General features: G+C 46.4%; 1 protein-coding gene across 3 annotated transcripts in view; it reads right to left on the bottom strand.

The window, feature by feature from the left end:
- The window catches only part of PELI2 (pellino E3 ubiquitin protein ligase family member 2), a 61,590-nt gene extending 34,739 nt beyond the window's left edge, over positions 1-26,851 (bottom strand). Inside the window, exon 1 of one of the 3 annotated variants that reach the window (XM_081939715.1) lies at positions 26,345-26,851. In XM_081939715.1, coding sequence (XP_081795841.1) covers positions 26,345-26,421 — 77 coding nt within the window. In that variant the 5' untranslated portion in view covers positions 26,422-26,851. Of the gene's footprint in view, positions 1-25,470; positions 25,863-26,344 lie in introns of those variants that run through there. The other 2 variants (XM_081939714.1, XM_081939713.1) reach the window with 2 other exon arrangements.
- Between the last annotated feature and the right edge of the window lie 527 nt (positions 26,852-27,378).

Here is a 27,378-nt window from a genome sequence, read left to right on the forward strand (position 1 = left end):
GGTAGATCCTCAGGGCCCTCCTCACGTCCAAGGTGTGCCACTTTCTCTCTAAAGGATGAAAGGGATCCGTGCAGAAACTGGGCAGTATCGGTTCTTGCGACCAATGGAAACAAGAGCACACCTTGGGTATGAAGGGGTCCAGCTGTAGAACCACTCTGTCCTGGTGGAACACACATAGATCTTCCTTGGTAGACAATGCCTGTAGCTCGATCCACCTAGCGGAGGTGATGGCCACCAGGGCCACCTTGAGTGTCAAGAACTTGAGAGATACTGTGCGTAGTGGTTCAAAGGGAGGACCTGTTAGAGTGTCCAACACCTTGTGTAAGTCCCAAGAAGGGTACCTATGTACCATGGGTGGTTTAAGATTAGAAGCCCCCTTGAAAAACCTCCTGACCATGGGGTGGTGAGTCAGTGTCTGAGACCTACCACACAGGAGTACCAAAGAAATTGCAGATATCTGTCTCCTAATTGTATTAGGAGCCAACCCTTTAATCAGGCCCGCCTGAAGAAAGTCCAGGACCTGGGGGACTGTGACTTGAACCAGGTCAAGGTTCCTGGTGGTGCACCATGTGCAAAAAGAACGCCACATAGCGCTGTAGAAGTGTTCCGTGGAAGGCCTGCGAGCCGCCTGGATGGTCAGTATGACCTTTGGGGAGAAATTGTCCTCCCTCAGGACGCTCCGCTTAAGCGCCAAGCGGTCAGCTGGAGCCACTGAGGGTCCGGGTGCTCCAGCGACCCCTGGTTGAGGGAAATCCTTTCCTGAGGGATCCTCCAGGGCCTCTCCACCAAAAGGGATCAGAGATCGGCAAACCAAGGCTGCCGCGGCCAATGTGGGGCAATCATCACCACCTCCGCCCCCTCCCACAAGATCTTTTGAATGACCCTGAGAATCAAGGGCAAGGGTGGGAAGGCATAAAGGAGCCCCTGAGGCCACGGGCAGCGGAGAGCATCCACCCCCTCCGCGTTCTGCAACGGGTACCAGGAATAGAAACTTGGGAGCTGAGCATTGAAAGGGGTGGCGAATAGGTCGACCTCCGAGTGGCTGAAACGGTCCACAATTGCCTTGAAGATTGCCGGCTGCAGCTGCTACTCCGAATTGTCCACCTCGGTCCGGCTGAGCCAGTCGGCCCTGACGTTGTCCACCCCCGCTATATGCTCTGCGGTTATCGAGAGTAGGTTCCTTTTAGCCCAAAGCCCCAGTCTTTTGACCTCCAGCATAAGGGACTGATCTGGTCCCGCCCTGCCTGTTTAAATGCGTCTTGGTGGTTATGTTGTCCGTGAGGACTAGAATATGACTGCCCCTGACAGAGTGGCAGAACTGTTTGAGAGCCAGACGGACTGCTCTGAGTTCCAACCAGTTTATGTTGTGGGTCAATTCCACCTGGCTCCATTGTCCCTGCGCCATCTGTGCCCGCAGATGGGGCCCCCATCTGAACAAGCTGGTGTCCGTTGTGACTGTCACCCGGTCTGGAGTTCTGAAGAATTCCCCCTTGATTATCACAGGGGACATCCACCATATCAGGGAGCAGGATACTTCTGCTGGTAGGAGGACCTTGATCTGGAAGCAGCTCAGGCGCCTTCGCTGGAATGGTAAAAGGAACCATTGAAGGTCTCTGGTGTGAAGGCACGCCCAAGGGACAATGCCAATGGCAGACACCATAGTACCTAGCAAACTGGACAATGTAGCTAAGGACACCCTACGCTCCCTGGATACCTGGGTGGCCAGCTCACTAAGATTGTGCTGTCTTTCAGACGACAGGGAGACTGTGCCTGACACTGTCTATCAGGGCTCCTAAATGAATCAGCCTTGTGGAGAGCTGTAGATGGCTTTTGGCCAGATTAACTGAGAATCCGTGGTCTCTCAAGGTCAACATGGCAATGTCTAAGTCCCATAAGGCACCATTGACTGCAATAGTAGGTCATCTAAATAGCATTGGATTCGTACAGGTACTTGCGTCAGGCACGCTGGCAATGCGACTATTACCTTCGTGAAAACTCGGGGCGCCGAAGACAACCTGAAGGGCAAGGCCCAGTACTGGAAATGGTGCCTTAGGTAACAGAACCTGAGATATTGTCAGTATTCAGGGGTTATGGGTATATGTAGGTAGACCTCCGTGAGGTCTATGGAGGTGAGAAAATCTCCCTGCCTAACACCCTCCAAAATAGAATGCAGAGAATGCATCTTAAACCTCCAATAGCGTATGAACCGATTTAACTGCTTCAGATCAAGAATAGCTCTCCAGCCGCCCGAGGCCTTTGGGGCCACAAAGAAAATGGAATAATAACCCTGACCCTGTTGCTCTGGAGGCACCGTTTGGATAGCCCTGATGTCCAATGGGTGTTGAATGGCTTCCTGCATAAGCTGCCTCCTGGCTGGGTTATTTGAGACAGGACAGATCCGAAAGAAGCTCCGAGGGCTGAAGAGAAATTCGATTGAAAGGCCAGATCGGATCGTGGCCTGAACCCATGCATCAAAGGAAGATAAATCCCAACTGTCGGTGAAATACGCCAAGCATCCCCCAATGGGAGGAGAGCTGGGTCTAGGGTTAGTTCTTGCGGAAAGAGCATCCGCCACCTCCTCCTCTGCCCCCTCGAAAGGGACGCTGCCTGCCCCTCTGCTGTCTATCTGGTTGATATTTTTGTCTGGGGGCGTATCCTCCCTGATACTGCCTGAATCCTGAATAACCGAAATCAGACCCTCTAAAAGAATCCTGACCTCGGAAGGAGGACCCGTAGTCTTGACCACGGAAGGTGGAACGTCTGGGGTATGGCGTCGCCCTGAAGTTGGCCTTCCTCGGAGTGGTGGGAAGCACTTTCCGCTTGTCTTTGTTCTCTATTAGGAAGGGGTCAAGAGCTGCGCCAAAGAGGGATCCCCCAGTAAAGGGGACCAACGCCAAGCGCCATTCGTGATGTACGTCCGCTTGCCACTGCCAAAGCCAGAGCAGCCTGCGAGACGCTATGGATGAGGCGATCACCCTGGAGGCAAACCTTGCTGTGGCCAAGGTGGCATCCGAAGAAAATTGAATGGCTGCCACCAACTTGTTGATGTCCTGGTGTGACCTGACATCCGCTATCGGAATTCGATATTGGAGATCCTGCAACCACAGTAACAATGACCGATTAAAGAAGGAAGCGGTGGTTGCTGCTTTCACTGCCCAGGCCGCCGCTTGATGGCTCCTTTGTAAGGTGAGGTCGGCCTTCTTGTCCTCCAGTTTCAGAGCATCCTCTGGTTCTCCGGACATGTTTGCAGGTGTAGGCAGGGCCGTGACAGGTGCATTGATAGTGGGTTGCAACAGCACCTGAGCCATGTCCTTGTCCACATTAAAGAATGTTTTGTCTGTAGAAGTGGGCATAGGGCCTGAAGTGGGAGATGCCCATTGTCATTTCACCAGGTCAAGGAAGGACTTGGGAGTGGGCACCGTGTCAGCCTCAATGGCCTGCTCCTCAAAGATGGTCTCAGCCGAGAAACCTTGAGGATGCACCGGTGTTTCTGATGATTTGTTGCCAAGTTTGGCAGATGACGTAGCCTTGAAAAGTAAAGACTTATACAAGGAAGGCTGAAACAACCTGGAAAAGGTAGGCTTAGAAGGAGGCATGCCTTCGTCTTCAGAAAGTCTGTCCCCTCTGATTTTGCCTTCTCCGGATTCAGACTCGCTGTCCTACTGAGATGAGATAGGGGAACATGGGGGATCCCCCCCGGACCTCCAGCCCCTCTAGAACCATAGGCATAAGTGCAACTTGTGGCTGGATCTGGGGCTGTTGAAAAGCAGCTCCCATGCACTGTTGGAAGGCCCACAGCATCATGTCCTGAAAATTTGGCACCCCTATGGTGGGTAATTGACCGGAACCAATACCTGCAGAGATAGAAGGGAAGGCTTGTGGAGAAGGCCCCGTGGTGAGGGGTGGCCCCGATGTTGTAGTGTATGGGAATGATTGCCATCCCTGGGCAGAGGTGTCCGAGGTGCCCGAGGTGTCAATGGGAATCCTCACTTGTAGGGAGGGATCTTCCTCTGTAGTCCTGCTGGGTGAAGAGAGCCCTGATGACCTCTCATCAGGCCCAGGCCAGGGGGAGCCTTCTTGCTGTTGGCCTTGTGACAGATGCACTCTAGGGCCTTATGCCTCTACCATTCGTATTTAGAGACAGGTTTGGGAGGCTTGGAGCCTCTTGCCTCTTTAGCCGCCTTTCATTTTGTTCTTTGCCTTGCCACCCCCACCCTTAGAAGGGGCATCAGGGGTAAGTTGTGACCTGATTGGAGGATCTTCTGCACCTCAGGTGGGGCTGCTGACTTTAGCAGCGAGGACTTAACTCCTGCCAGTGTCCTCTGAATTGCAGGCGGCCGCCATCTTGGGTCACATGGTCTCAAAATGGTGCTTCGCACCAAGATACAAACGGACATTCCCTTAGCTGGCTTGAAAAGCAGCTTGTGCTACTGCGAGCTGCATTGCGCCTGCCGCTGCTGACGGTTTCCTTCAACTCCACTCGCTTCCCCCTGATCGGCTGTCCGTTTAAAGGAGATGTGCCGGTGCAGATCTTTTGTTGCCCAGTAGGGAGATCCTCACTGAGTGACCGTTGGTCCCTCACTTGTGACCTAGGCTGTGCGCCGCCCCTGAGGGCTAAGGGCGAACACCACTACACCCGCCTGGGATTCTGATGATAGCCAGGTACTCACGTAGCCGGAGGCAAAGCAAGGCTTACAATTAAATCGATATTTGCAAAGTCCACAGGGATACAGGATGGCACAACCATCCAGTTGAGGAACTGAGTCGATAACTGGGGATTACCTGGTGACAAGGGCATGGCTTAAAGAGCTTATAGGACTCAGTCCAATCAACGAGAGGATGATGTTAACCCATTCTGGATACTCTTCCCCTCATTATGGAGAAAGCTCAAAATCTAACCTACAATATATCAAGACAAGGTGGTGAAGTATCGGTGCTTATCTCTTAATAGAATAAGATGCAATGAATAATTTTCTATGTGCATGCTAAAGTTCAGGTCATCCTCTGACTCAGGGGTGTAAAACTTGCATAGACAGGGCAGGTGATATATCACACCATTTTCCCCCTTCACATTGGAGATTTGCCATTCTCCATATTTAGAGAGAGAGAACTTAATTAATTCTTAACAAAGAACAGCTTTGATCTTTTTTATAGCACTGGACCTTTTCAAACAATAATGGTTTCACTATTCAAAGAACAGTTTGTCCTAACAGATTATAACAATTTATTCCAAGGTTAATAGCTACACTTAAAATCCTACTATAATAACTAAATGTTAATCTAGCTGCAGAATAAAATTCCACATTCAGTCTTGAGAGAAATTTTGTATGCACACTTAAACACACATCATGCCCCACCCATACAAAGAAACAGTTATTCACAAAGGAAGAAACAGGATTGCTGGCTAATGGGAAGAGCTATAGGACACAAGAAAGTGATGTATTGATTTATTGACAATAGCAAGACTTTTGGTTGTGAAGTTCGTGCTAGAATATGAAAGACACTAATGCACATGCCACAATATCATATTCTTTTCCTGAGGAACCACTACAATGAACAAAAAATAGTAACAACTTGGGATAATCAGACAACACTATTGCATTATCTGAAAGTGAAGAAGACTCATTCTGAAAGTAAAATGGAAAGCAAAACATCAAGGTTAGTGTTGAATATTACAAAGGCAATAGTAATTGACTTTTTAGGCAAAAACAATTGTTAATTCAATGTTCTTAGACTTAAGAATAGACAAAGGAGTTCAGTGTGCCGAAGAAGGGAGGGTGATATCAAAGTGAGGCAAGATCATGAAAAATAGTGTAAGAATATTTAATATCAGATTAAAGTACAGAGTAATGAAAAGAAGGTTCTCTCGAGTATAGAGAAAGAATACAAATGTCTTAAAGTTAATGTGTATGAGTAGAGTATTATGGACAATAAATTAGTTTGGCTATTCCTCAAACTGATAATCCACAGAACTAAACTCAAATAATCCACACATTATTTGGGGCATGAGAAAGAACGTTGGTCTTACCTGAACGTTTTTTTCGGGAGAGTGGAGGGAGGGGTCACTGAAGGGTTATTACAGCCTGATTGGTCCATTTGACTGAGAGAAAACTTCTTAGCCTTCGGCTTCTCCCGTTGGCTCCCAGTTTCCGCGATGTCAAGGTCAGCGTCTGCATGATGTAAGAAGACAAGGGAAAGCCGCCCCGGGCCACCCGATCCTACCCCTCCCAGACCCTGTCTTATCTAACTAGGGAGGGAGAGTGACCCCTCCCTCCACTCTCCCGAAAAAAACGTTCAGGTAAGACCAACGTTCTTTTTCCAGTAGAGTGGAGGGAGGGGTCACTGAAGGGACATACCCACGCTACGTCCCAGGGAGGGGAGACTGGGTCCCAGGGGGAGGATCGGCCACCACCCGCTGGAGAACCCTCCGCCCAAAGGATGCCTCGGCCGAGGCATAAGTGTCCAGGCGGTAGTGTCTTATAAAAGGAATAGGGGAGGCCCAGGTGGCCGCGCGACAGATGTCCTCAAAGGGCGCCCTAGTGGCCCAGGCCGCTGAGGAGGCCGCACTACGAGTGGAGTGAGCCGTAATCCCCGAGGGGGGGGATTTTCCAGAGGCTCCGTAGGCCTCCACGATGGCCAACCTAATCCACCTCCCAATGGTTGAAGACGAGACCTTTTTACCTAGGGAACTCGGATGAAACGAGACAAACAGCGCCTCGGTCCTACGAATGCCCTCCGTCCGTTTCAGATAAATACGGAGGGCCCTGCGTACATCCAACCGATGCCACGCCTGTTCTCTCTCCCTTGTAGGATTGGGGCAAAAATTAGGTAGTACAATTTCCTGTGCCCTATGAAAAGGAGTGTTAACCTTCGGGATGAACGAAGGATCCAAACGCAAGACCACCCTGTCCTGGTGAATCATGCAAAGGTCGTTTCGAACAGAAAGGGCCCCCAACTCAGAAATACGCCTGGCCGATGTAATGGCCACCAAAAATACTACTTTCAGTGAGAGGAGACGCATGTGGACCGACCTGAGAGGCTCAAAGGGAGATCCTGTCAGCGCCTTCAGGACGATGGTAAGGTCCCATGTAGGGAACCTATGGACAGGAGGCGGGCGGATGTTGGCCGCCCCTTTAAGGAACCTCTTCACCAATGGAGAGCGAGAGAGGGTAGAGGAGCCCTCTCCTCCCAAAATAGTGGATAGGGCCGCTACCTGCCGCCTGAGTGTATTATGGGACAACTCGTCCTCTAGACCTTTTTGGAGAAACTCCAGAACGTCAGGAACCGTGGCCCTAGCTGGATCGACCCCCCTGGGGCTACACCACTTCGCGAAGGCCGACCAGGTGGCGTTATAGATTCTAACTGTGGACGGCCTCCTAGCTGCCTCTAAGGTGGCTATGACCCCTGACGACAACTTCCTCCCTTTCAACAATCCCCTTTCAAGAGCCACGCGGTCAGATGTAGCCACTGCGGCTCTGGGTGAACTAAGACCCCCTGACGTAAGACTACCTCTTCTGGTGGGATCCTCCAGGGTTCTACGACCGAGAGCTGGACCAGGTCCGCAAACCATGGTCTCCTCGGCCAATATGGAGCTAACAGGATGACGGAAGCCCTCTCTGTGACTACCTTCCGAATGGTTCTGGGAATGAGGGGAAGGGGAGGGAAGGCGTAAAGGAAACCCGGAGGCCACCGGGTTCTGAGAGCATCCGCCCCTTCTGCTGCTGGAGTCTTGAATCTGGTGAAAAATCTCGGCAGTTGTGCGTTGCCGGGGGAGGCAAACAGGTCTACAAGGGGGTTGCCGAATCTGAGGCAAATCTTCCGGAACAACTCTGGGTCCAGCTGCCACTCGCCGTTGTCCAGAGTCGCCCGGCTCAACCAGTCTGCCTGGTGGTTGGACTCCCCCGAAATATGTTCCGCCATAATAGAGGCCAAGTGTCTCTCCGCCCATAGGCATAATGTCTGCGCCTCCCGCCACAGGGCTCGTGAGTGAGTCCCCCCTTGACGGTTGACATGAGCCTTCGTCGCTACATTGTCCGTAAGCAGGAGGACGTGTCGCCCCTGCAGTTGGCGGTGGAAAGTCCGGAGGGCCAGTCTCGCGGCCTTGAGTTCGAGCCAATTTATATTGTGTCTGAGGTCCGAGGCAGTCCAACGTCCCTGGGCCATGTCGGACCCCATCACGGCCCCCCAGCCGTAGAGGCTCGCGTCCGTCGTGACTTGTACTCTCTCCGGCTCCCAAATAGAGGCCCCCTGTCGCAATGCTGGGGACAACCACCACTTGAGCGAGCGTCTCACTTCCGGAGTTAACCGAAGCGGTCGTAGAGAGTTGCTCAACATTCTCCTTTGGGCTGGTATTAAGGCCCACTGAAGGGGACGCAGATGCAGACGGGCCCAGGGGACTATCCCTATGCAGGATACCATCTTCCCCAGGAGGCGTGATAAGGTCAGGGTGGAAACGGACCTTTTTGTCCTGATCGACGTGATCAACTGAGTCAGACTGGCCAAGCGGTCTGGGGACAGGCGAACCCACCCTGACTCGGAATCTATCACTGTCCCTAGATGCAGGATCTGTCTGGATGGGGATAGGTGACTCTTGGGGAAATTCACGGAGAAACCTAGTGTCTGGAGCCATTGGATGGTCAGCTGGAGGTCTGCCTTGGCTCTGGGGAGGGACCCTGCCTGCACCAGGACGTCGTCCAGGTAACACTGGAGTCTGACTGGGATGGATCTCAGGTATGCGGCCAGGGCCGCCAGGACCTTGGTGAACGTCCGAGGGGCCGAGGCCAGGCCGAATGGTAGGGCCCGGTACTGATAGTGTCTGCGTTTGTGGGAAAACCTCAGGAATTGACGGTGAGACTGGAGGATGGGGATGTGAAGATAGGCCTCCGTCAGATCTACCGAGGCCATGAAATCCCCCTTTCGAATGCCCTGCAAGATTGACTTTAGGGAGGCCATCTTGAAGCGCCTGTAAACTAGATACTGATTCAGGCGCTTCAGGTCTAAAATCGCCCTCCAACCCCCCGAGGTCTTCGGGACTACAAAGAGATTTGAATAGTAGCCCCGTCCCCTCTCCGGCTCCGGAACGACCTCCACCGCTCTGATTTCCAGAAGGTGTGAGACGGCGAGGTCCATAAGATGACGACGTTCCGGATCCCGGGACGGGGAGAATGTTCTGAAGCGTCTCGGAGGGTAGGAGAGGAACTCCAGTCTTAGGCCGTGGCGAATGGTCGCTCGGACCCACCCGTCTGATGTGATCTGGTCCCACTTGTCCGCGTACTGCGCCAGGCGGCCGCCTATGGGATGACTCGGATTTGAGTCATTTCCCTCTGCGGAAGGGACGGCCGCCCCCCCCGCGAAAGGGCCGCTTGGACTGGGACTGGTATCTGGAGCGATCCTGAAAACTTTGCCTGTTGTATGGCCTATCCTGTCTGTACTGCTGAAAACGGGACTCCTGCTCCCTGTCATAAGATCTGAAGGAAGGCCTGCGATACGGGTGACTGCGTGTTTCGGCCTTCTTGGTGGAGGTGGGCATCACCTTTTTCTTGTCTTTATTCTCCACCAAGATTGGGTCTAGGGCAGACCCAAACAGATTGGGACCCGCGAATGGGGCAGCTATTAAATCCCATTTGGCTTTATTATCGATCTGCCAATTTCTAAGCCAAAGGAGTCGGCGAGCGGCCACGGAAGTAGCTAAGGCGCTGGAGCCGAACCGCATCGCATCCAGGGTTGCGTCGGCCGAATACTGGCAGGCCGCCATAATTTTAGTTAAATCCTGGTGGATGCGATCATCCTGGATCGGGATACGATCCTGGAGCTGGCGGAGCCACATAACGGTCGTGCGATTAAAATACGAGGCGGCGGCCGCCGCCCGCATTGCCCATGCGGAAGCCTTATAATTTTTCCGCAGGGTGAGCTCCGCCCTTTTATCCTCCGGCTTAAGCTTATCTGCGGCATCCCCCGAGACCACTGGGGAGGACGAGACCAGGGCAGCTATCGGTTGATCTATGGCCGGAAGTTGGATGGCCTGAAGGAAGGCCTTCTCCATGTTATAAGCCCGCCTGTCATTGCTGCCAGGGGGGGAAAAATTTGAAGGCCTAGCCCACTGACTGGTGGCTACCTCCAGGAACAGCGGAGGAGCAGGGATCTCTTCTTTATTGGTGGCCGTGTTAGAGAACATCACCATATCCGGATCCCTGGGCGGGGGCACTGTAGGGTCCCCTGTGCCCACCTTAGTGGTCCTCCTGGCCTTCTTCAGTAGGGGCTTAAACATGGCCTGGATGAATAAGTTGGAGGAGGTGGGCTGATCAGTGGCTGCATCCTCTTCCTCAGAGAAACCCCAGTCGTCCTGACGACGGGCCTCTTCTCTGGAGGAGACCTCGCTCATGAGGGAAGGAGAAGAGGTTCTGGACCTGGTCCTACTGAAAGGAGTAATCTTACAATGCCGGGAAGGCCTGTCCCTTTGAGCTATTCCCTTGGAAATGGCTGCAGAGATTAATCTTTTAAGATTCTCAGGGAGGTGTTCTAGATCCTCCTCGTCCCAGTCAGAATCATAGTCCTGGGAACTATGATCCCTGTGAGGCCTCCTACCCCGTGAGGGACCTGCAGAGGGGCCTTCCAATGGGTCGTCTCTATCCAAGCCCCCTGTCCCAGGGGAAGTTGGGGGAGGGGGTGAAGCCCCCCGTCCTTCACTCCTAACTGATCTGGCTGAAGAGGAAGATGGAGAAGAAGGGCTGAATCCCCTGTTGACAGAGGGGGAATGACAAGGGGCCTCCGACCTGGGGGATCTAGATCTAGGTCTGGGATCCCTGGCCCTCCTCTTCTCTGCTCTCTCAATGGCCTTTTCAATGGCTCTGGAACGCCTAAGCTCGTCCCTTTGCCTAGCCCTGGATGGTCTATCCTCGGCGGTAGGCCTAGAAGAACGAGGCCTAGCTGGGGCTGTGGGGCCTGACTCCCCTTCTGGGGCCTGGGCGGTTGCGGTTTGAGCGGCTTCAGAACGCGCTGCCATCGCCCCACTCACGTGCACGGATGAATACTGTTAAGAAGACCAAGTCCTTGTAGTCTCTGAGCCCGGCGCTGGGTTGGAGCAGCTCAGCTTGGGCCTGTGATGCCCCTTCGTTAAGGCCTATTTGTGTCAGGGCCTGCCACGTGTCCAAAATGGCCGCCGGCTTGAATTGCGGCCGTTTGTCTTCAGGCGGCCGCTAAAATGGCGCGCGCGCCGCCGCTTGCCTCCCCGGCCGTTCAGACGGCCAAACGACCCCACAATCGTAGCGCAGCTCTAAATTTCGTGCCGCCGGTCTTCACGCCCGGCAAAGGCCGCTGGCGCTCCGGTCTGTGCTCGCGCCACCGCCGAGAGCACCGCCGACTCGGGAGAGGTGACGCGGCCGAGTTAGGGGCTTGCCGGTCTTCACGCGCGGCAAAAAGGGCCGCCGGCGCTGCGGCTTGAAGCAATGGGTCGTCGGGGGAGGAGTTGGGAGCTGTAAACCCCCCGGCACGCCCGAGACTCCAGGAATCAGCCGGGGGAGGAAAAAGCCCAGAATGGAAATTAGGTATGCGAGGAGAAAGTTTTACTCGGCTCTCCCTGCTGATCTGGGACAGAGGAAAATGTCCCACTGGGCACAGCTCCTTCTACTCTATGCTTTTTTTAAATTTGAAATATCCAATTGTCTAAAGAACTGTCCAATATAGTACTCACAATCACTGGGAACCAAAACTATAGTCTGAAGGACCTTCTTGACTGAGAGGAAACTGGGAGCCAACGGGAGAAGCCGAAGGCTAAGAAGTTTTCTCTCAGTCAAATGGACCAATCAGGCTGTAATAACCCTTCAGTGACCCCTCCCTCCACTCTACTGGAAAAATGAAGAGATGATACACTAAGAAAAAAAAACTATTATCTGTGGCAAAGATAAGGGAAGCAGAAGGTGAAGGCAACCAAAAGGTGAAGGATAGGAAAATCTTATTTTTCCACAAAAGCATATCATCTAGGAGATAGGTTGATCACGTATACATAAATGATAGACACAGGGATAATAACTCTTATTAAAAAGTGCTCAACATTTTTGATAGAAAAAAAGCAAGTGATTCAGAAGGATTTTTTTAAAAAAATGATTTATATCCAACAAGTGACTCTGGACAGTGTACGTCATAAAACATTAAAATAATTAAAGCAGTCTAGCAAAAAGCGACAGGGTCAGGATCATCCTGATACCTGAAGGGAGAATATATCAGAGGGCAAGAGCTACAGGACAGAGAGCACTTCTCCTGACTCCCACCAGCCGACATTCCTCATCTAACAGGATGACATGCCCAACCCGCCTGACCAAATTGGATGGGTAGAAATGATTGGGAGAAGATGGTTCCTAACTAAGGTAACCCATTCCCAAATCATGAAGGACTTTAAAGAAACTAGTACCTTGAATTGCACTCAGAAATACATTGATAACCAATTCAGTTCACAAAGCAATGCTGTTACATGTGCCAAATATCTGACATGTTTTACTACACAGTCACATTCTGCACCAGTTGAAGCTTCTGAATGCTCTTTCAAGGGCAGCCCCACGTAGACCGCATTGCAGTAATCCAAAAGAGGGTGTCTATGAGAAAGGCCTCCCCATCCAGGAACATTCTAAGACAGCGATGGCGAACCTTTTTTGGCTCACGTGCTGTAAGGGGGGGAAGCAGGGGGGTCGTGTGCCATAGGTTTGCCATCCCGGCTCTAAGATATTCAAAGACCCTCCTGACCATTGCTGCTACCTGCTCTTCTAGCAGGAGCTGTGAGTTCTCCAGATTACACATGGGGCCTACCTGGAGCAATGTCACCCTATCAGGGACTAGTGGTGAAAAGAACTTATCACCAAAAGACCCAAATACCCAAAGCTATCCTGTTTTGCTTGGGTTGAGTCAATGTCCCCTGCACTTCATCCAGATCCTTACAGCCTCCAGGCACTGAAACATCCAGACATCCATGGCATCACTCACTAGCAGTCATAGTTTTAGTTTGGCTACGTATTGTAAAATTATGGCTGGAGATTTAATCAAATTGTCAATCCTTTATTAAATCACAAAATTGTTCCTTCTAAATCCAATTCTAGTACAGAATGGAAAATATTGCAAACTTGAACATCAGAAGTTAATTAAGTAGTTGTATAGTAACTAGTAATTTTTTTAGGATAAAAATGTACTTTTGTGTTCAGTTCCACATTTCCTGGTATCTTAGTTGAACGGGTTACCGTAGTAAGTAGGAACTCTAGCTATATCAGATCATGTCCTATGTAATTATTTCTCTGTTCAATAAGATCAGACAATGCCAGCATGCCCCAGGTCCTGTCTCTTTAAAAAAAAATCTTATGAAAGCCAGGAGATGAGTTTTCTCTATTGATGCACCTTCCTATGGAATAGTATTACCCCTGAGATCCAGATGGCCCTGATCCTGCCTGCCTCTCATAAGGCTTTGAAGACCTGTTTGTTCTCCCAGGCACTCAGTTATGAGGATTTGTGCATCTGCCTGGTTTGATTACTTTTATTACGCCTCTTGTGTAAAACAGAAAGAACTCTCATTCAAGATAGTTATCCCTTTGATGTTATAAGACATAAATTGAGTTATTTAGGCCAATGCTGTTGGGGATCTAGTAACATTGAAATAAGATTTATTTCAATTAGGCCTGTAATAAGGTTTTTTCCAACCTCCTTCAATGAGGTTTATGTAACTATGAGTTTGAAGGCTGGTAAAGATTTTGCTAACTATGCATGATCTTGTCTGACTTCCTCATATAAAAATATTGACAGTGACCCTAGTGAGCAGATGATAAATGACATTATCTTTAATTATTCATCTTATAATATCTGTTTAGAGAAGATTACATAACATCTAATAATATTACTAATGCTGACACAAATTATCCATTATGGCAACCAAAGCTATTTCAATACCAAATCTTGGTTAAAAGCTAATAGATATAGCTTCAGAAAATCTGGATCAAACAGATACATCTGAAACTATATGAGCCGAGGTGGTGCAGTGGTTAGAGTGTAGTACTGCAGGCTACTTCAGCTGACTGTCGGCTGCAGTTCGTCAGTTCAAACTTCTCCGGCTCAAGGTTGACTCAGCCTTCATACTTCCAAGGAGGGTAAAAGAGGATCCAGATTGTTGGGCGCAATATGCTGACTCTGTAAACCGCTTAGAGAGGGCTGTAAAAGCACTATGAAGTGGTATATAAGTCTAAATGCTATTGCTATATGGCTACAACATTCCCAGAAACTGAATATCTGAGACTAGCCATAATTGTATAGATCTCCTCAGTCAAGATAGAGGGAAGGAATATACATCGCTTGCAAGAAAAAGAGCTAATTTCTGCATACATTCTGTCCTTGGTCTTGAGATCTCTAAGATAAAGACTTTTTAATCCCACCTGTAAGATTTTTATAAATAACTGACAGTGGCAACCTTATATAATATTCCTTCCTCCTCCTATTTTCTCCACAGCAACCACTGTGTAAGGTGGGTTGTCTGAGAGTGTGTGACTGGCCCAAAGTAACCCAGCGGGCTTTCATGGCTAAGGTGGGCTTAGAATTCATTCTCAATACAGGTAGTCATCAACTTATGACCATTCATTTAACAACCATTCAAAGTTACAACAAAACTAAAAAAGTGATTATAACCAGGCCTTGCACTTAAAATTACTGCAGCATTCCTGCAGTCATGGAATTAATATTCAGACGCTTGGCAACTGGCATGTATTTCATTCATTCATTCATATTTTTAAACTTCCCATCTCCCTCCAAGATTTACAACAGTTGCAGCATCCTGGGGATAGGTGATTCCAATTTGCGTTCCAATGGGCCCTCTGACAAGCAAAGCCAATAAGGGAAGCTGGATTTGTTTAATAAACACATAATTTGTTTAACAATCATAGTGGTTCCCTTAATGACCATGGGGAAAAAAAGACATAAACAACTGCACTGTTTAGCAACAGACGTTCTAGTCCAAGTTGTGATTATAAGTTCATGGATCATACAGTAAAAATTAAACATTTTTATTCAGAAACAAGAAGTTAAACATATTAACAATATTGCCCTACCCATCATGTTATTTAATTGTGCTTGCCCTTCGTTTATGTTTTTGGAAGGGGCAGGACCAACTGCAAATTTCAGCAAAACCAAATCTCTCTCTAGACATTTCCTTTCTGCCTCAGGGCTACAAAACATCTTTAAGATTCCTCAAGCCAAAAGTATGCAAGAACAATACTGTCTTATTCTTACTAGAGGCAAAAATATGCTTGTTCATTCTTAGATCTCTTCCAAAAATTTAAGTCACAGTTCAAAAGCATTAAACTACTAAAATAATATTAAACATTCTCATTTCACATTCATGTCCTGGTAAAAGTACATCCAGGTAGAATACTGTTCAAAGAAAGTAAAGCAGAATGAATAAAAGCAAGTTAGGGACTGTCCACACTTCCAAACAACATACAATACAAAAAAAAAAACTACCTAGGAATAAGTCCCAACGAATTCAGGGTTACTTTTTCAAAACAGATTTGAATTGAACTTCCTTTGAACTGAGTAGAACAGATGGCAATAAGAAAAAAAGCATTATTTATTTTCTGAACTATACATTATATCTATGTAGAATGACTGTCATCTGTCAAACCTTTTATAGACAATTAGAGATACAATTTTACAACCAACAACAATTTCATCCATGAACATTACTATGTACCAAATCTTTTATATTAACGGCAATATAAAGTGTTTCCCTCTGATACCCATCTATTAGGAAAACAACAATCATTTTATGACTTTGAGTTACCCAACTACAGAAAGAGAAAGCTACCAAGACTGCCTCCCACCACCCCATCCCAGACAAGAACTGCACCATGGAGAGAAGAGAGGCGACTTTTTTTTCCAAAATGGCAAAAATAAGGGGAAAAGTGCTCATTATTAAAATAATAATAATAATAATAAGTTTGAATTTATTAGCCGCTCCCTTTCCAAGTAGGACTCGGGGCGGCGTACAATGGGGCATATAAAACACAGAAAATATATAAAACACATAGGCGTACATACAGAACATACATACAGATACACAAACACGGACTCGGAGGAGGTAAACAATTTACATCGTATAGACAGTTAAAAGACCCGCATTAAAATACCCCAATTGTAAAAACCCGATATAAAATTAAGATTTAACGTTTAAAATACAATTTAAAAACAGTTAGGAGGAATAAGGATAATTACGATTGAGCCAGGCCAGATAATTGAAAGAGGTGGGTCTTCAGCTGTACACGGAAGGAGCGGAGATCGGAAGTAATCCTGATGTCACGGGGGAGGTCATTCCACAGGGCTGGGCCCACCACAGAGAAGGCTCTGCTCCTGGGTGTCGCCCCCCGGCACTGTTTGGCGGACGGCACCCGGAGAAGTCCCTCTCTGTGTGAGCGAATTGGTCGTAGGGATGTGTGGGGCAGGATGCGATCCTGCATATAACTAGGCCCTGTGCCATGAAGCGCTTTAAAGATCATAATCAAAACCTTGAAACGCACTCGGTAGACCACAGGAAGCCAGTGCAGCTCGCGCAGGAGAGGTGTTACAGGGGAGTACCTAGTCCTCCCCATAATCACCCGCGCGGCCGCGTTCTGGACCAACTGTAGTCTCCGAGTGCATCTCAACGGAAGCCCCATGTAGAGAGCATTGCAGTAATCCAGGCGAGACGTCACTAGCGCATGGGTGACTGTGCGTAGGGCATCCCGGTCCAATAAGGGGCGCAATTGGCGCATCAGGCGGACCTGATGGAACGCCCCCCTTGCCACGGCTGTTACATGGTTATCCATGGACAGCCGGGCATCCAGGAGGACGCCCAAATTGCGCACCTGTTCCATGGGGGCTAGTTGGACGCCCCCGATGGCCAGAGATGGGAACACCTGGTTGAACCGGGAGGCCGGAAGCCACAGCCACTCCGTCTTGGAAGGGTTGAGTTTTAGTCGGTTGCCATCCATCCAGACCCGTACGGCCTCCAGACACCGGGACATCATTTCGACGGCCTCATTGGGGTGGTTCGGCGTGGAAATGTATAGCTGAGTATCATCAGCATACAGATGATATCCCACCCCAAAACCACGGATGATCTCGCCCAGCGGTTTCATATATGTGTTGAACAGGAGAGGCGAGAGTACCGATCCCTGTGGCACTCCACATGTGAGTGGCCTCCGGGTCGAACTCTGCTCCCCTGTCAACACACGTTGCGTCCGATCAGAGAGGTAGGAGCCAAACCACCGTAAGACGGTGCCCCTGACTCCCAGCCCCTCTAGCCGGTGCAACAGGATACCATGGTCGATGGTATCGAACGCCGCCGAGAGATCTAATAGGACCAGGATAGAGGAACAACCCCTATCTCTGGCCCTCCAGAGATCATCAACCAATGCGACCAAGGCCGTCTCTGTGCTGTGCCCGGGTCGGAAGCCGGACTGGCGCGGGTCTAGATAATCATTTTCCTCCAGGTGACGTGGGAACTGCTGTGCTACCACACTCTCTACAACCTTCGCTAAAAAAGGAAGGTTGGAGACTGGACGATAATTGACTAGGTCCGTTGGGTCCAGGGAAGGCTTCTTGAGCAGGGGCCTCACCACCGCCTCTTTCAAGGCGGCCGGTAGAGAACCCTCACCCAACGAGGCGTTCACCAGGCCCAGGAGCCAGTCGCGCGTAACCTCCCAGGATGCCAGTACAAGCCAGGAGGGACACGGGTCCAATAAACATGTGGTAGGTCGCAGACGTCCACGCAACCTGTCCAAATCCTCGATGGCAACCGAGTCAAACTCCTCCCAAAGCGGTCCCTCAAGACTCGCAACGGGCGTCTCTACTGAATCACTGAAAGGGGTCCATCCCATCCGGATTTGAGCGACTTTGTCCTGTAGATAATTCCCAAACTCCTCTGCTCTGCCCTGTAGTGGGGCTTCCCGTGGTCTCTCAAACAAGAGGGAACGGGTCACCCGAAATAGGGCAGCAGGGCGGTTATCTGCAGACGCAATAAGAGCGGCACAATGTTGACGTTTGGCCGCTCTTAATGCCACAAGGCACGTCTTCAAATATGCTCGTACCTGTGCTCGGTCAAATTCGGAACGGGAGGATCTCCAACGACTCTCTAGGCGTCTCTTGTGGCGTTTCATCACCCTTAGCTCCTCGGTAAACCAAGGTGCCAGGGTGGTTCGTCGCCGCAAGAGAGGCCGCAAAGGCGCCACCCGGTCAAGGGCCCCGGTAGTCGCACTATTCCATGCGTCTACCAGGTCCTCCACTCGGGGGCGGGTCAGGTCCACAGTAGGTGGCCCAAGTTCCGTCTGGAACCTATCCGGTTCCATCAGGCGCTTGGGGCGGAACCATCTAATACCTTCCAGTTCCGCCTCCTCGCGGCGGGGGGTAGCACCAGGGAAGTCCAGCCGGAGAAGTGAGTGATCCGACCATGACAGGGGAATAGTGTCTAGATCCCCTATTCCCAGATCACTCGTCCACTGGCCAGAGACAAAAACAAGGTCCAGGGTGTGGCCTCCCTCGTGAGTAGGGCCCTGAATTAACTGGGTCAGGTCCATGGCTGTCATGGAAGCCATGAACTCCCGAACCCCCTCAGACGCTTCTCCCATCGACGGCAGCACTTTCAAATCTAATTGCCTCATAAAGGCCAATCAAAGAAGTCAAGTGGATATTTACAATTGTAGTACTGTAAGAGTTAAAAAGTAAAGAGCCATAATGTTTATAACTGCATTGCTGCAATTAAAAATTTAGATATAAGCAAAATGGATGATATTCTGAAATCATAACTGCAATGAGATGTATCATATACCTGCATTTTATTCTCTTTATAGGGATTATCTGTCTCAAAACTCTTAAGTTTTTTTTCTGGAGGCACAGAGCAAACCAAACATGTATTTCTTATTATATTATCCAATACACTATTCTTTCACACTATAGATAGTCCACCGCATTCTTAGGTTATGTATTTCAGCAAGACAACAATCTAAATATACCTCCAAATCAACCATGATTATTTGAAAAAAGATAAAAGTTTTGGATCAGCCCTCAAAATCTCCACAATTGAATACTACTTAAAATCTTGCAGATAATATTTTTAGCCTAGAAAAAATGTACAAGGAGAGGTGAGAAAAAATTTCAAAAGTAAGAGTAGAAAATCTTGGCTGGCTACAGGAAATGTTTAGAAATGGTTATTTCTGTCACAGTAGGAGCTATAAAGTATGGTCTAAAAGAATGTACACATTTCTGCATCTGTCATATTGACTGTTTTATTTTCAATCTGAAAATAATTGTACTTAAATAGCAGAGGGTTGGACTAGAAGACCTCTAAGATTCCTTCCAGCCCCATGATTCTAATAAGCAGAAAGATATCCTGTTTAACCATACGCAGATAGAGTCAGCTTCTGTTCAAGTAAAGATTCACTAAAGCATATTGTACAATTTAATAGCTGCCTAAACTTTTACATACAACTGCATTAAGATTTAAATGAATCTCTGATAGTACTGTGGTATTGTGTCATATCATAGATTTATGTACTCTTCTAAATATTTCATAACTGTTACCACTGAAGGGTTTTGGGGTTTTTTGGAGACTCGAGGCTACATTATAATTATTGTACTGACAGCTTTGTATTACTGGGAGGGGGAGTAGATTTTTTTTTATCCAGCCTTTATTTTTTATATAAACAACTCAAGGTAGAACACATATCTAATACTCCTGACAGGAGCAACCTGGTACAAATAAAACACGGCCATTTCCTATGTGTTACAGAATATAGAAAACAAATTTTACAAATTTTAACTTATCTTGGAGTACATTGGCTTTGCATCAAACGTAACGCCAGGGACAAAGTCCATCCAAAGGATAAGCTTCTCAAGTACTCCTTTAATATACTGCAGCCTCTGTGAAAAATCAATTATTTGAAGAGGGTAGAACATGGGTAATGGCTATTGAGTTGTTGAACAGTCTGCAAAGTGTGCATTATCTAAATATTTAAATATGCCCACAGGATGAGAACAATTTCAGGGCAGAAGGCCATTGTCAGTACTTTAGCTGTTTTACAAGGTACCAATGGGAATATAGTCTATTTTAAATATTGATTTATACCAGAGATAAGCTATTGGTTGGCATTTATACAGTACAGTAAATCATGTTTGTGTGTAAGGATCAGGATTAAAATATATTTCATATAAATTGTTATTCCATAAGCATCCCCCCCCCCCAAAAAAATGCCAGTCCATATGTGACTAGCACTTCATATGTTCTTCAATATCAGCAAATTCCTTCACTACCCTAGGATGAAATTCATCTAATTCTGGACTATACAGTCCAAGTAATTGGTATTCTTTGACTGTGTTGCTCCATTCTCAAGTTTCAATCCTTTTCTTTTAACCTGTTCTTTACCATTCCCTACAGAATACATACCCAATCCTAAACTAACATTTTTGTGTAGTCATGATAATGTAGGTGATGTGACTGCCAGAACAAGGACGAGGTTTTTTTTCTCATTGTCTCCTTACCGAAATTGTGACAAAGTTTATATATTATAGTTCCAGTTTAACGATTGTTTGTAGTATAAAACCACAAATGACTGGGTTGGCATAAAATGCTAAGTGAAAAACTATAATTTATAACTCATATGTCAGGCGCAAGAAATCAGGAGCCAAGGCGGTCCAAACGAATACCAGTTTAATACATGCTAACGCTTTCTACAAGAATATGAACTACTAACGGTCAAAGCAAATTGGTGGTGGATAAGAGTCAACAGAATTCAAGATAGACCGGACGTAGATCTCTTGTGTGCATGAAGGGACTCGAGACTGGTGACACGCTTGACCCATTCCCTTACCCTTAGCCTGGTCATCTCCTACATCATAATTTATAACTCGCACAAGCTTGATTCACAAAATACCACGAATCACCTCATGGTGAGATGGGCAACAAACAAATTTAATAAACAAAAAAAATATTAAGCCAAAACCAAATAAATCACATTTTATACTCAGTTAATGTTATCTTTAAATCATAGATTTAGTATTATCTTAATTAAGACATAATCAGTCAACTATATTTTTTTAAAAAAATCAAGATATAACCACTATGTATTTCCAGTACTTACATATGTACAATCTATTTTTTAAAAAAAACATAACCACGCAAATTGTAAACCACATTAATCCTTTCTAATCACACAAATCTTCCTTCTCAGACAATTCAACTTGTCTGTCCAAAAGTATACATATACATATTTTATCACTACATCAATTATAGTTTTAAAAATATATCAGGTAATATCTGCAGACTTGAATAGGTGTATAATTACCCTTACAAAAAAAAATATTGCTAAATATTGTAACTAAAATGCATAAATACTTTACAAAATTGCAGACAAATCAGCAGAAAAAGTAATGTTTGCAATAAGCACTTTCTAATACAGTTGAGTTTCTTTCAAGTTTACATTTGTACTAGTATTGCTATTTTGACACAGATCAGGATAAAATGCTAAGCATCTTACGAAACTGCATTTTATGTCACTATTTTAAACTTTTCAGTTATTGACAACTTTCTACAACATGCTTTCTTTAAAACAATTTTCTTGTGGACTTTGTTTTTTAAAAACATTAACTAAAGCAAAAAAAAAGTTTTTAAAAAACCTAAAAACAATACTAGTTAAAATAGACAAAATTGTAAAGGCACAAAGCATTCATAACATTAATTCACTGATACATTATAAGTTTGCTAAAAAAATGAATCTGCTTAGTGTATCTCTCTAAATGTAAAATAAGACAAATCTAGGATTTTTGGAATAGTTCAAAAAGCTTCAGCAGAAAGCCTTTTTAATCCATTACTTAATTGTTCAAATCTCATATCTGATAAATATTTATCAGATTAACATGATATATCATCGCATCCCTTCCCATCCCAAAGTATACAATATTCTTATCTCTAATAAGTTTATCAATGAATATTTTCCTATGATATTGGTATACTTCCCCAAATTTGGAATAGCTGGCTGTCTAAGTTTAATACCTTTTTACCACTTCTTGAAATCTTCCTAACTAGCAAATCATGTATTACTCAACACCGCCTCCCAGTTCGCTTTATCCTTTTTTTTTTTTTGCTTCAAGTTCCATTCCTGTGGTATTACTAGATAATTCGTTACAAGGGTGTTTTATGGTAGGAAATGTCAATGCTTTTTATCACACAATCTGAAATGACATTATCTTTTCTCTAAAAAAAACTTCTTTTGTTTCATGGCGTATAATCACTTCCTTTTTCTTGGATCTTTTCTTTATTCAATTAATTAATATCATCCAAATTGTACAGGTGGTGCTTTCTCTGTCACAGTCCAACTTTCTTTGATTTAGGAAATGATTATTTGATTCAGTTTTATTTATTTCTTATTTAAGCCATTTCCATCACAATCAATCTTTGACAATATAGAGAAATTCATAGAAGAAGTTGATTGGATACCTCATTTTTCTGCCAATAAATAGGTTTTTGGCACAATATAATTAATATAGTCACATCTTTAACACATAAGCTATTCAACATCTCTAGCCATTTATGAGTGTGATTATAATAACAACCAGTTTTTATATACAATTTTATATACAAAAAATATACAATATATACAGCCTTGCTACCTAAAGTTCTTCATTCTCAAAGGTAGCAAATAGCAGATGATTACACAATTACTTATTCTAGGCTTTAAAAAAATGCTGAACAGATGTTCAAGCTGTTCTGTGATTATTTTCTACTAATGATACAGCTCTGGGAAGAAGTAGCATTATGCTATTTATGGAATTACTGAGTGATTAAGCTTCTTGAAAAGGTGTCTTAGAAGAGATATAGATGTTTAGAATAAAAACAACAAATAAAATCTACAGTTTCTCTGCATTATTGTAAGCTGATTTTGTTCGTCTCAATTCTCATTCTTGGTGTTCCATGCTTTAAATAGAAATTTAGCTTTATTAAATGTGTCATGCTACAATCCAGACAGAATAAGATTAAACGTATCTCTTGCTCAAGCTGAAATACTCATGCATATTAAGTGCCTCTCTAATGACCCTTAATAACTAGCAAAAGTAGTCATTTAATATAAAAATCTCAAGTGCTTCCACAAAGACATTGCAGGGTGGGGGAGGCAAGAAATACAGGTATTCAAAGCAGAAGTAAAGATAAATTCAGTCATACAAGATTTTGTGGGGGAAAGCTATTTGCCATTTCACAGTGCAAGGAAAGAAAGAAATAATAATAATAAATATTTGGAAATTGTTCAAACCACATTCAATTATCCTGAACTTATATCTATAATATCTGTTCCAAGGCTTCCAATTGCATAAAACAAATAACTACAGTACAATTACCTGAATTAAAGATTACATGCTGAACAGAGTTCTAGAAGTGACAAGACTTTAATAACACATATGATGTCCACGCTGTCAGCATACCTCTTCTCCAAGTAAACTGTTCTTTACTGACAGTGATATAAACAAGATATTTCCAAAAATTATTGTTTAGATAAACAACTTTTCTACAAATAGTTTTTTGAGGAAAATGTTTGATACCCTTCAAATATTTGAAAGTATGTTATATTTTCATAATTTTCTGAAATCAGCTATAGGAGGTAGCAATGTGCCTCATCCCTAAAAAAGCTAAGTCAGATTAAACCTGTTTAGTTCTTGTAGAGGAGACTACTAGGAAATTCAAGATCTTTATAAAGCTTAAAATCAATGGATTTTACAAAAAAGTGACAATAGTAAACCACTTTCATGGTATTTCCAAAAAAATTAAATATGGATGTCCCTTTATGGTCATTATTTATATTTACTTCATTAAATCCCCCGAAAAAATATTTAAAATAATCAACTTCTTTGGAATCAGATTTTGTCAAGTTTTCTTTTACTGTCACATTCAGTGTTATTAAAAAACCAACCCTGTAAGGATCTGCTTAGAAAAAATGCTAAGAAAAAGGTCTCTGCTACTGATAATTCTTTCAAGTCCAATCCTTCCATATTGTTTATGAAATAAGCAAACAGCTACTACAAAGCACCCAGTAGTGATATTTCATAGTAAAACTTCTACACAGTAAATTTAATTTGAAAGTTAGTTTTCATATTCTATTTATTTGATCATGCAAATGTTATGTACTTTTAGTTAACATGTCTAAACACAAAGTTTGCTGGGAGTGAATAAACAGATCTAAATGTCTTATATTCAATTTGTATGGCACTCAGACACAAACTCCACATTCAAACAATAAGGATGGAGAAGAACACCAAACCAGCAATATAGATTCCACACACACACCATCCCAACTGCTGAAGTACATGTTTACTATTTCACATATTCACCAACATCATCCAGTCTTCTCTATCACAAGGCATACCAGAGAAGTAAAACAACAATTAGCACTATAATTAATACGTTCTAGAATGGCATGAGATTAATTGTAAAAGCACCCCAGAGTCAGACTACAGACCTCTCCAAACCAGATGGGTAATGTCAGTTTACCTTCTCCACTGTATGTTTTTTTTAAAAAGCATGCTAAGAAGTATCCAACTTAGAAGCAATTCATTAAAAAAATACTGCAGATTGCTCTTCTCCCAACAGTACAGTACACATTTCAGAAGGCCCAGTGCTTCTCTTTTACCATCCAGAATGCTCTTATAGAACGAGTCCAAGAATTGCACTGGCCATCCAACAAAAGCAGACACAAAACAGTCTTCATTTTGGAACAGCTATTATTAGTCCCAACAAATACAGTATCCTACAATATGGTACAAACTATATCTAAACCCAAGACAACGAGGTTGACAAGAGCCAATCCCCTGATCCCAATCTATGGGACCGATAGCCAACTAAGCAGACTCCCAGCATTATACTTCTGTATCACCATATTTCACCTTTTTTGAGATCTTTCATCTCAGGCAGAATATGGGGAAAAGATATTGGGTGAGCAAGAATAAACCACAAGCAGAAGTAGGATCTGCTCAGTCCCAATGAAACAGGGCCTCTCCCTACCCTATAATCAGTGTTTATAATAATCTCACTGCTAAGCATTCAGCATGGGACTACAGTACAAACATGCTAATATTTGCCTGCCCCTCCTTCCTCATACCCCCCCCTCCTTTCAATTTCTCTCTCTCCCTCTCTCTCAATACAAAGTTTCCTCTTTCCTCACCTGCACCCATTAATCCCCTACTTCTCCCACCCCTCCATCACGATTAACACCACACTCCTTGGCACTCCTTTCGCCCACGAGGGCAGGCCTTCTAACCAGGCAAGTTGTGTTTCTCCCCCCCCCTTCTCCTTACTGACCTTCAAGACTAGGGTCCCCAAACCCCAAACTTGGCAACTTTTAAGACTTGTGGACTTCAACTCCCAGAATTCTCCAGCCAGCTCTGCTTGGCTCAGGTTGCTAAGTTTGAAGACCTCTGTGAATCAAGACTCACCATTCCCAACAAGCGGATACATGCCTCCCCGTCCGGTAGGTTTCTCTCTCCCCTCCCCCGTCAACACTTCCAAAAAAGTGGAAGGCGAGAGACTCCCCCGGCGCCCCCCCCCCAACGTCCGAAGTGGGTCGCGGAATACTCTCCGCGTCCAGCCCATCATCCGCGCCTTCTCTCGCCTCAACGAACTTTTCGGGTTCTTTCTTTTTGGGGAGGGGGGAGGGGGAGGAGAGGCTACTAATTAAAACGTCCCCGCACATCCTTTACGTCCAACACCCGCCCGCCCTGCTGCCCGGAGGCCCAGAGAGAGAGAGAGAGACGCGACTCCCTCTTCCCCGCTTCAGGATGTTTCCCCGAGGGAGAAATAATTCCTGTCCCGCCGCTTCTCCTCCGCTCGTCAGCCGGAGGGCCGACCTTCCACGCATTTTCCCCGGCTGACCTGAGCTGCCAGGCCCTCTTGCTCACCCACCCCATCCCACCGGCCCTCCTCGCCCTCCCTCAGGCTTATTACACCTCCGCCCGCCGTCCCCGCTAACCGTCGCCAGCCGGCTCCCCGACCGTGGGCCCGAGGCCTCGGGGGTCACCCCGCACCACGCAACTCTCTCCCAGCCTCGCCTCACTCTCGGGGGGCTTCTCCACAGCTGCCCACCCCCGAAAGGGCGCCCACTCGTGACTAGCGCCCCTCGGGCTGCGGAGTTGCCCACCGGAGGCAAAAGGCGGGTGGGTGGGTGAGACGGGGGGTCTCCTGCCCACTCGCGCTTCTCCCGCGCCGCCGGCTTCCCCCTCAGCCTCAAAACAGGAGGGGGGAGATGCCCCGCCGGAGCCCCGACACACCGCAGCGCCCCAGTCTTCGCCGCCGCCGCCTCCGCCCCCTTACCCGAGAACCATGAGCTCTCCATATTTGACGGGCTCCTTGTTGGGCGCGCAGTGCTCCTCCTGGCTAGGAGAAAACATGGGGCCACCGCCACGGCTGTGGTCGTCGCCGTCGCTATAATCCCATGCGGGGCAACAACGGCATTCGCCAGAAGAACAGCAAGAGCAGTCATCAAACAGGACGTTGGGCTGAAGACCTTTCCTTCATAGTCGCGGAGCCAGCCAGCCAGCGGTCGGTCGGTCGGCCGAGATTACGGGGTTGCCTTTGCTTGGTGCGCCCGCCGACGCGGACCCTTCGCTTCCCCCTCTCTGCGCTCAAGTCAACAGCGACAGACACGACTGCCCGGGGGTGAGGGGGGAGTGGGGGGGAATGAGGAGAGACCAACTAGAGCGCCTACCCTGAAAGGAGGCGTGGAACGGCCCCTCCTCTTGGCTTTCTCCGGGCCTTCCACGCTCCCCTCGCCTTCCGTCAAAAACCGCGATGGTATCTTCCAGTCTGTTATGTAAACATAGAGTACGAAAAGGGAAAGGGGGAAGTTCTTAAAGGGCTGCTGCCCTGTTAAATCAACGTTTCCTTCATAAGGAAAGACAGGCGTTTTCTAGCGCCGCCTACCGGAGGCTTTGTCCGCCCCTCTCTCTGCCAAAAACCTGTCTACAATAATTGACTACTGTACCGTACTCAATTATCGAATAGTTCAGGATGGGATTACGGTACTTAGTACTTAGTGAATGTGAATGTGAAGTTTAAGAGTGGACAAAGTACGGTAGTATATAAGTAATTTAGGGAACTCACTGCCACAAGTGTGACCACTGTTCTATCTAATAATATAAAGGAGAAGATGGACATTTACCTCTAGAACCTGAGTAGTAACCAATAGTTACTCTAGCTGGGGGGGAAAAGAAGACAATTCTGTAATACCTTTGAGGTCCACAAATGTATAATAGCAAAATATTTTCTGGACTGTGTACAACAGTAGCATGAAGCATAACTTTGGGATAAACTTAGAGAGTGGAAACAATGAAGATAAAGAGAAATTA

Source organism: Natrix helvetica (genome assembly GCF_964273705.1).
Source record: "Natrix helvetica genome assembly, chromosome: 1".
Lineage (NCBI taxonomy): Eukaryota > Metazoa > Chordata > Lepidosauria > Squamata > Natricidae > Natrix > Natrix helvetica.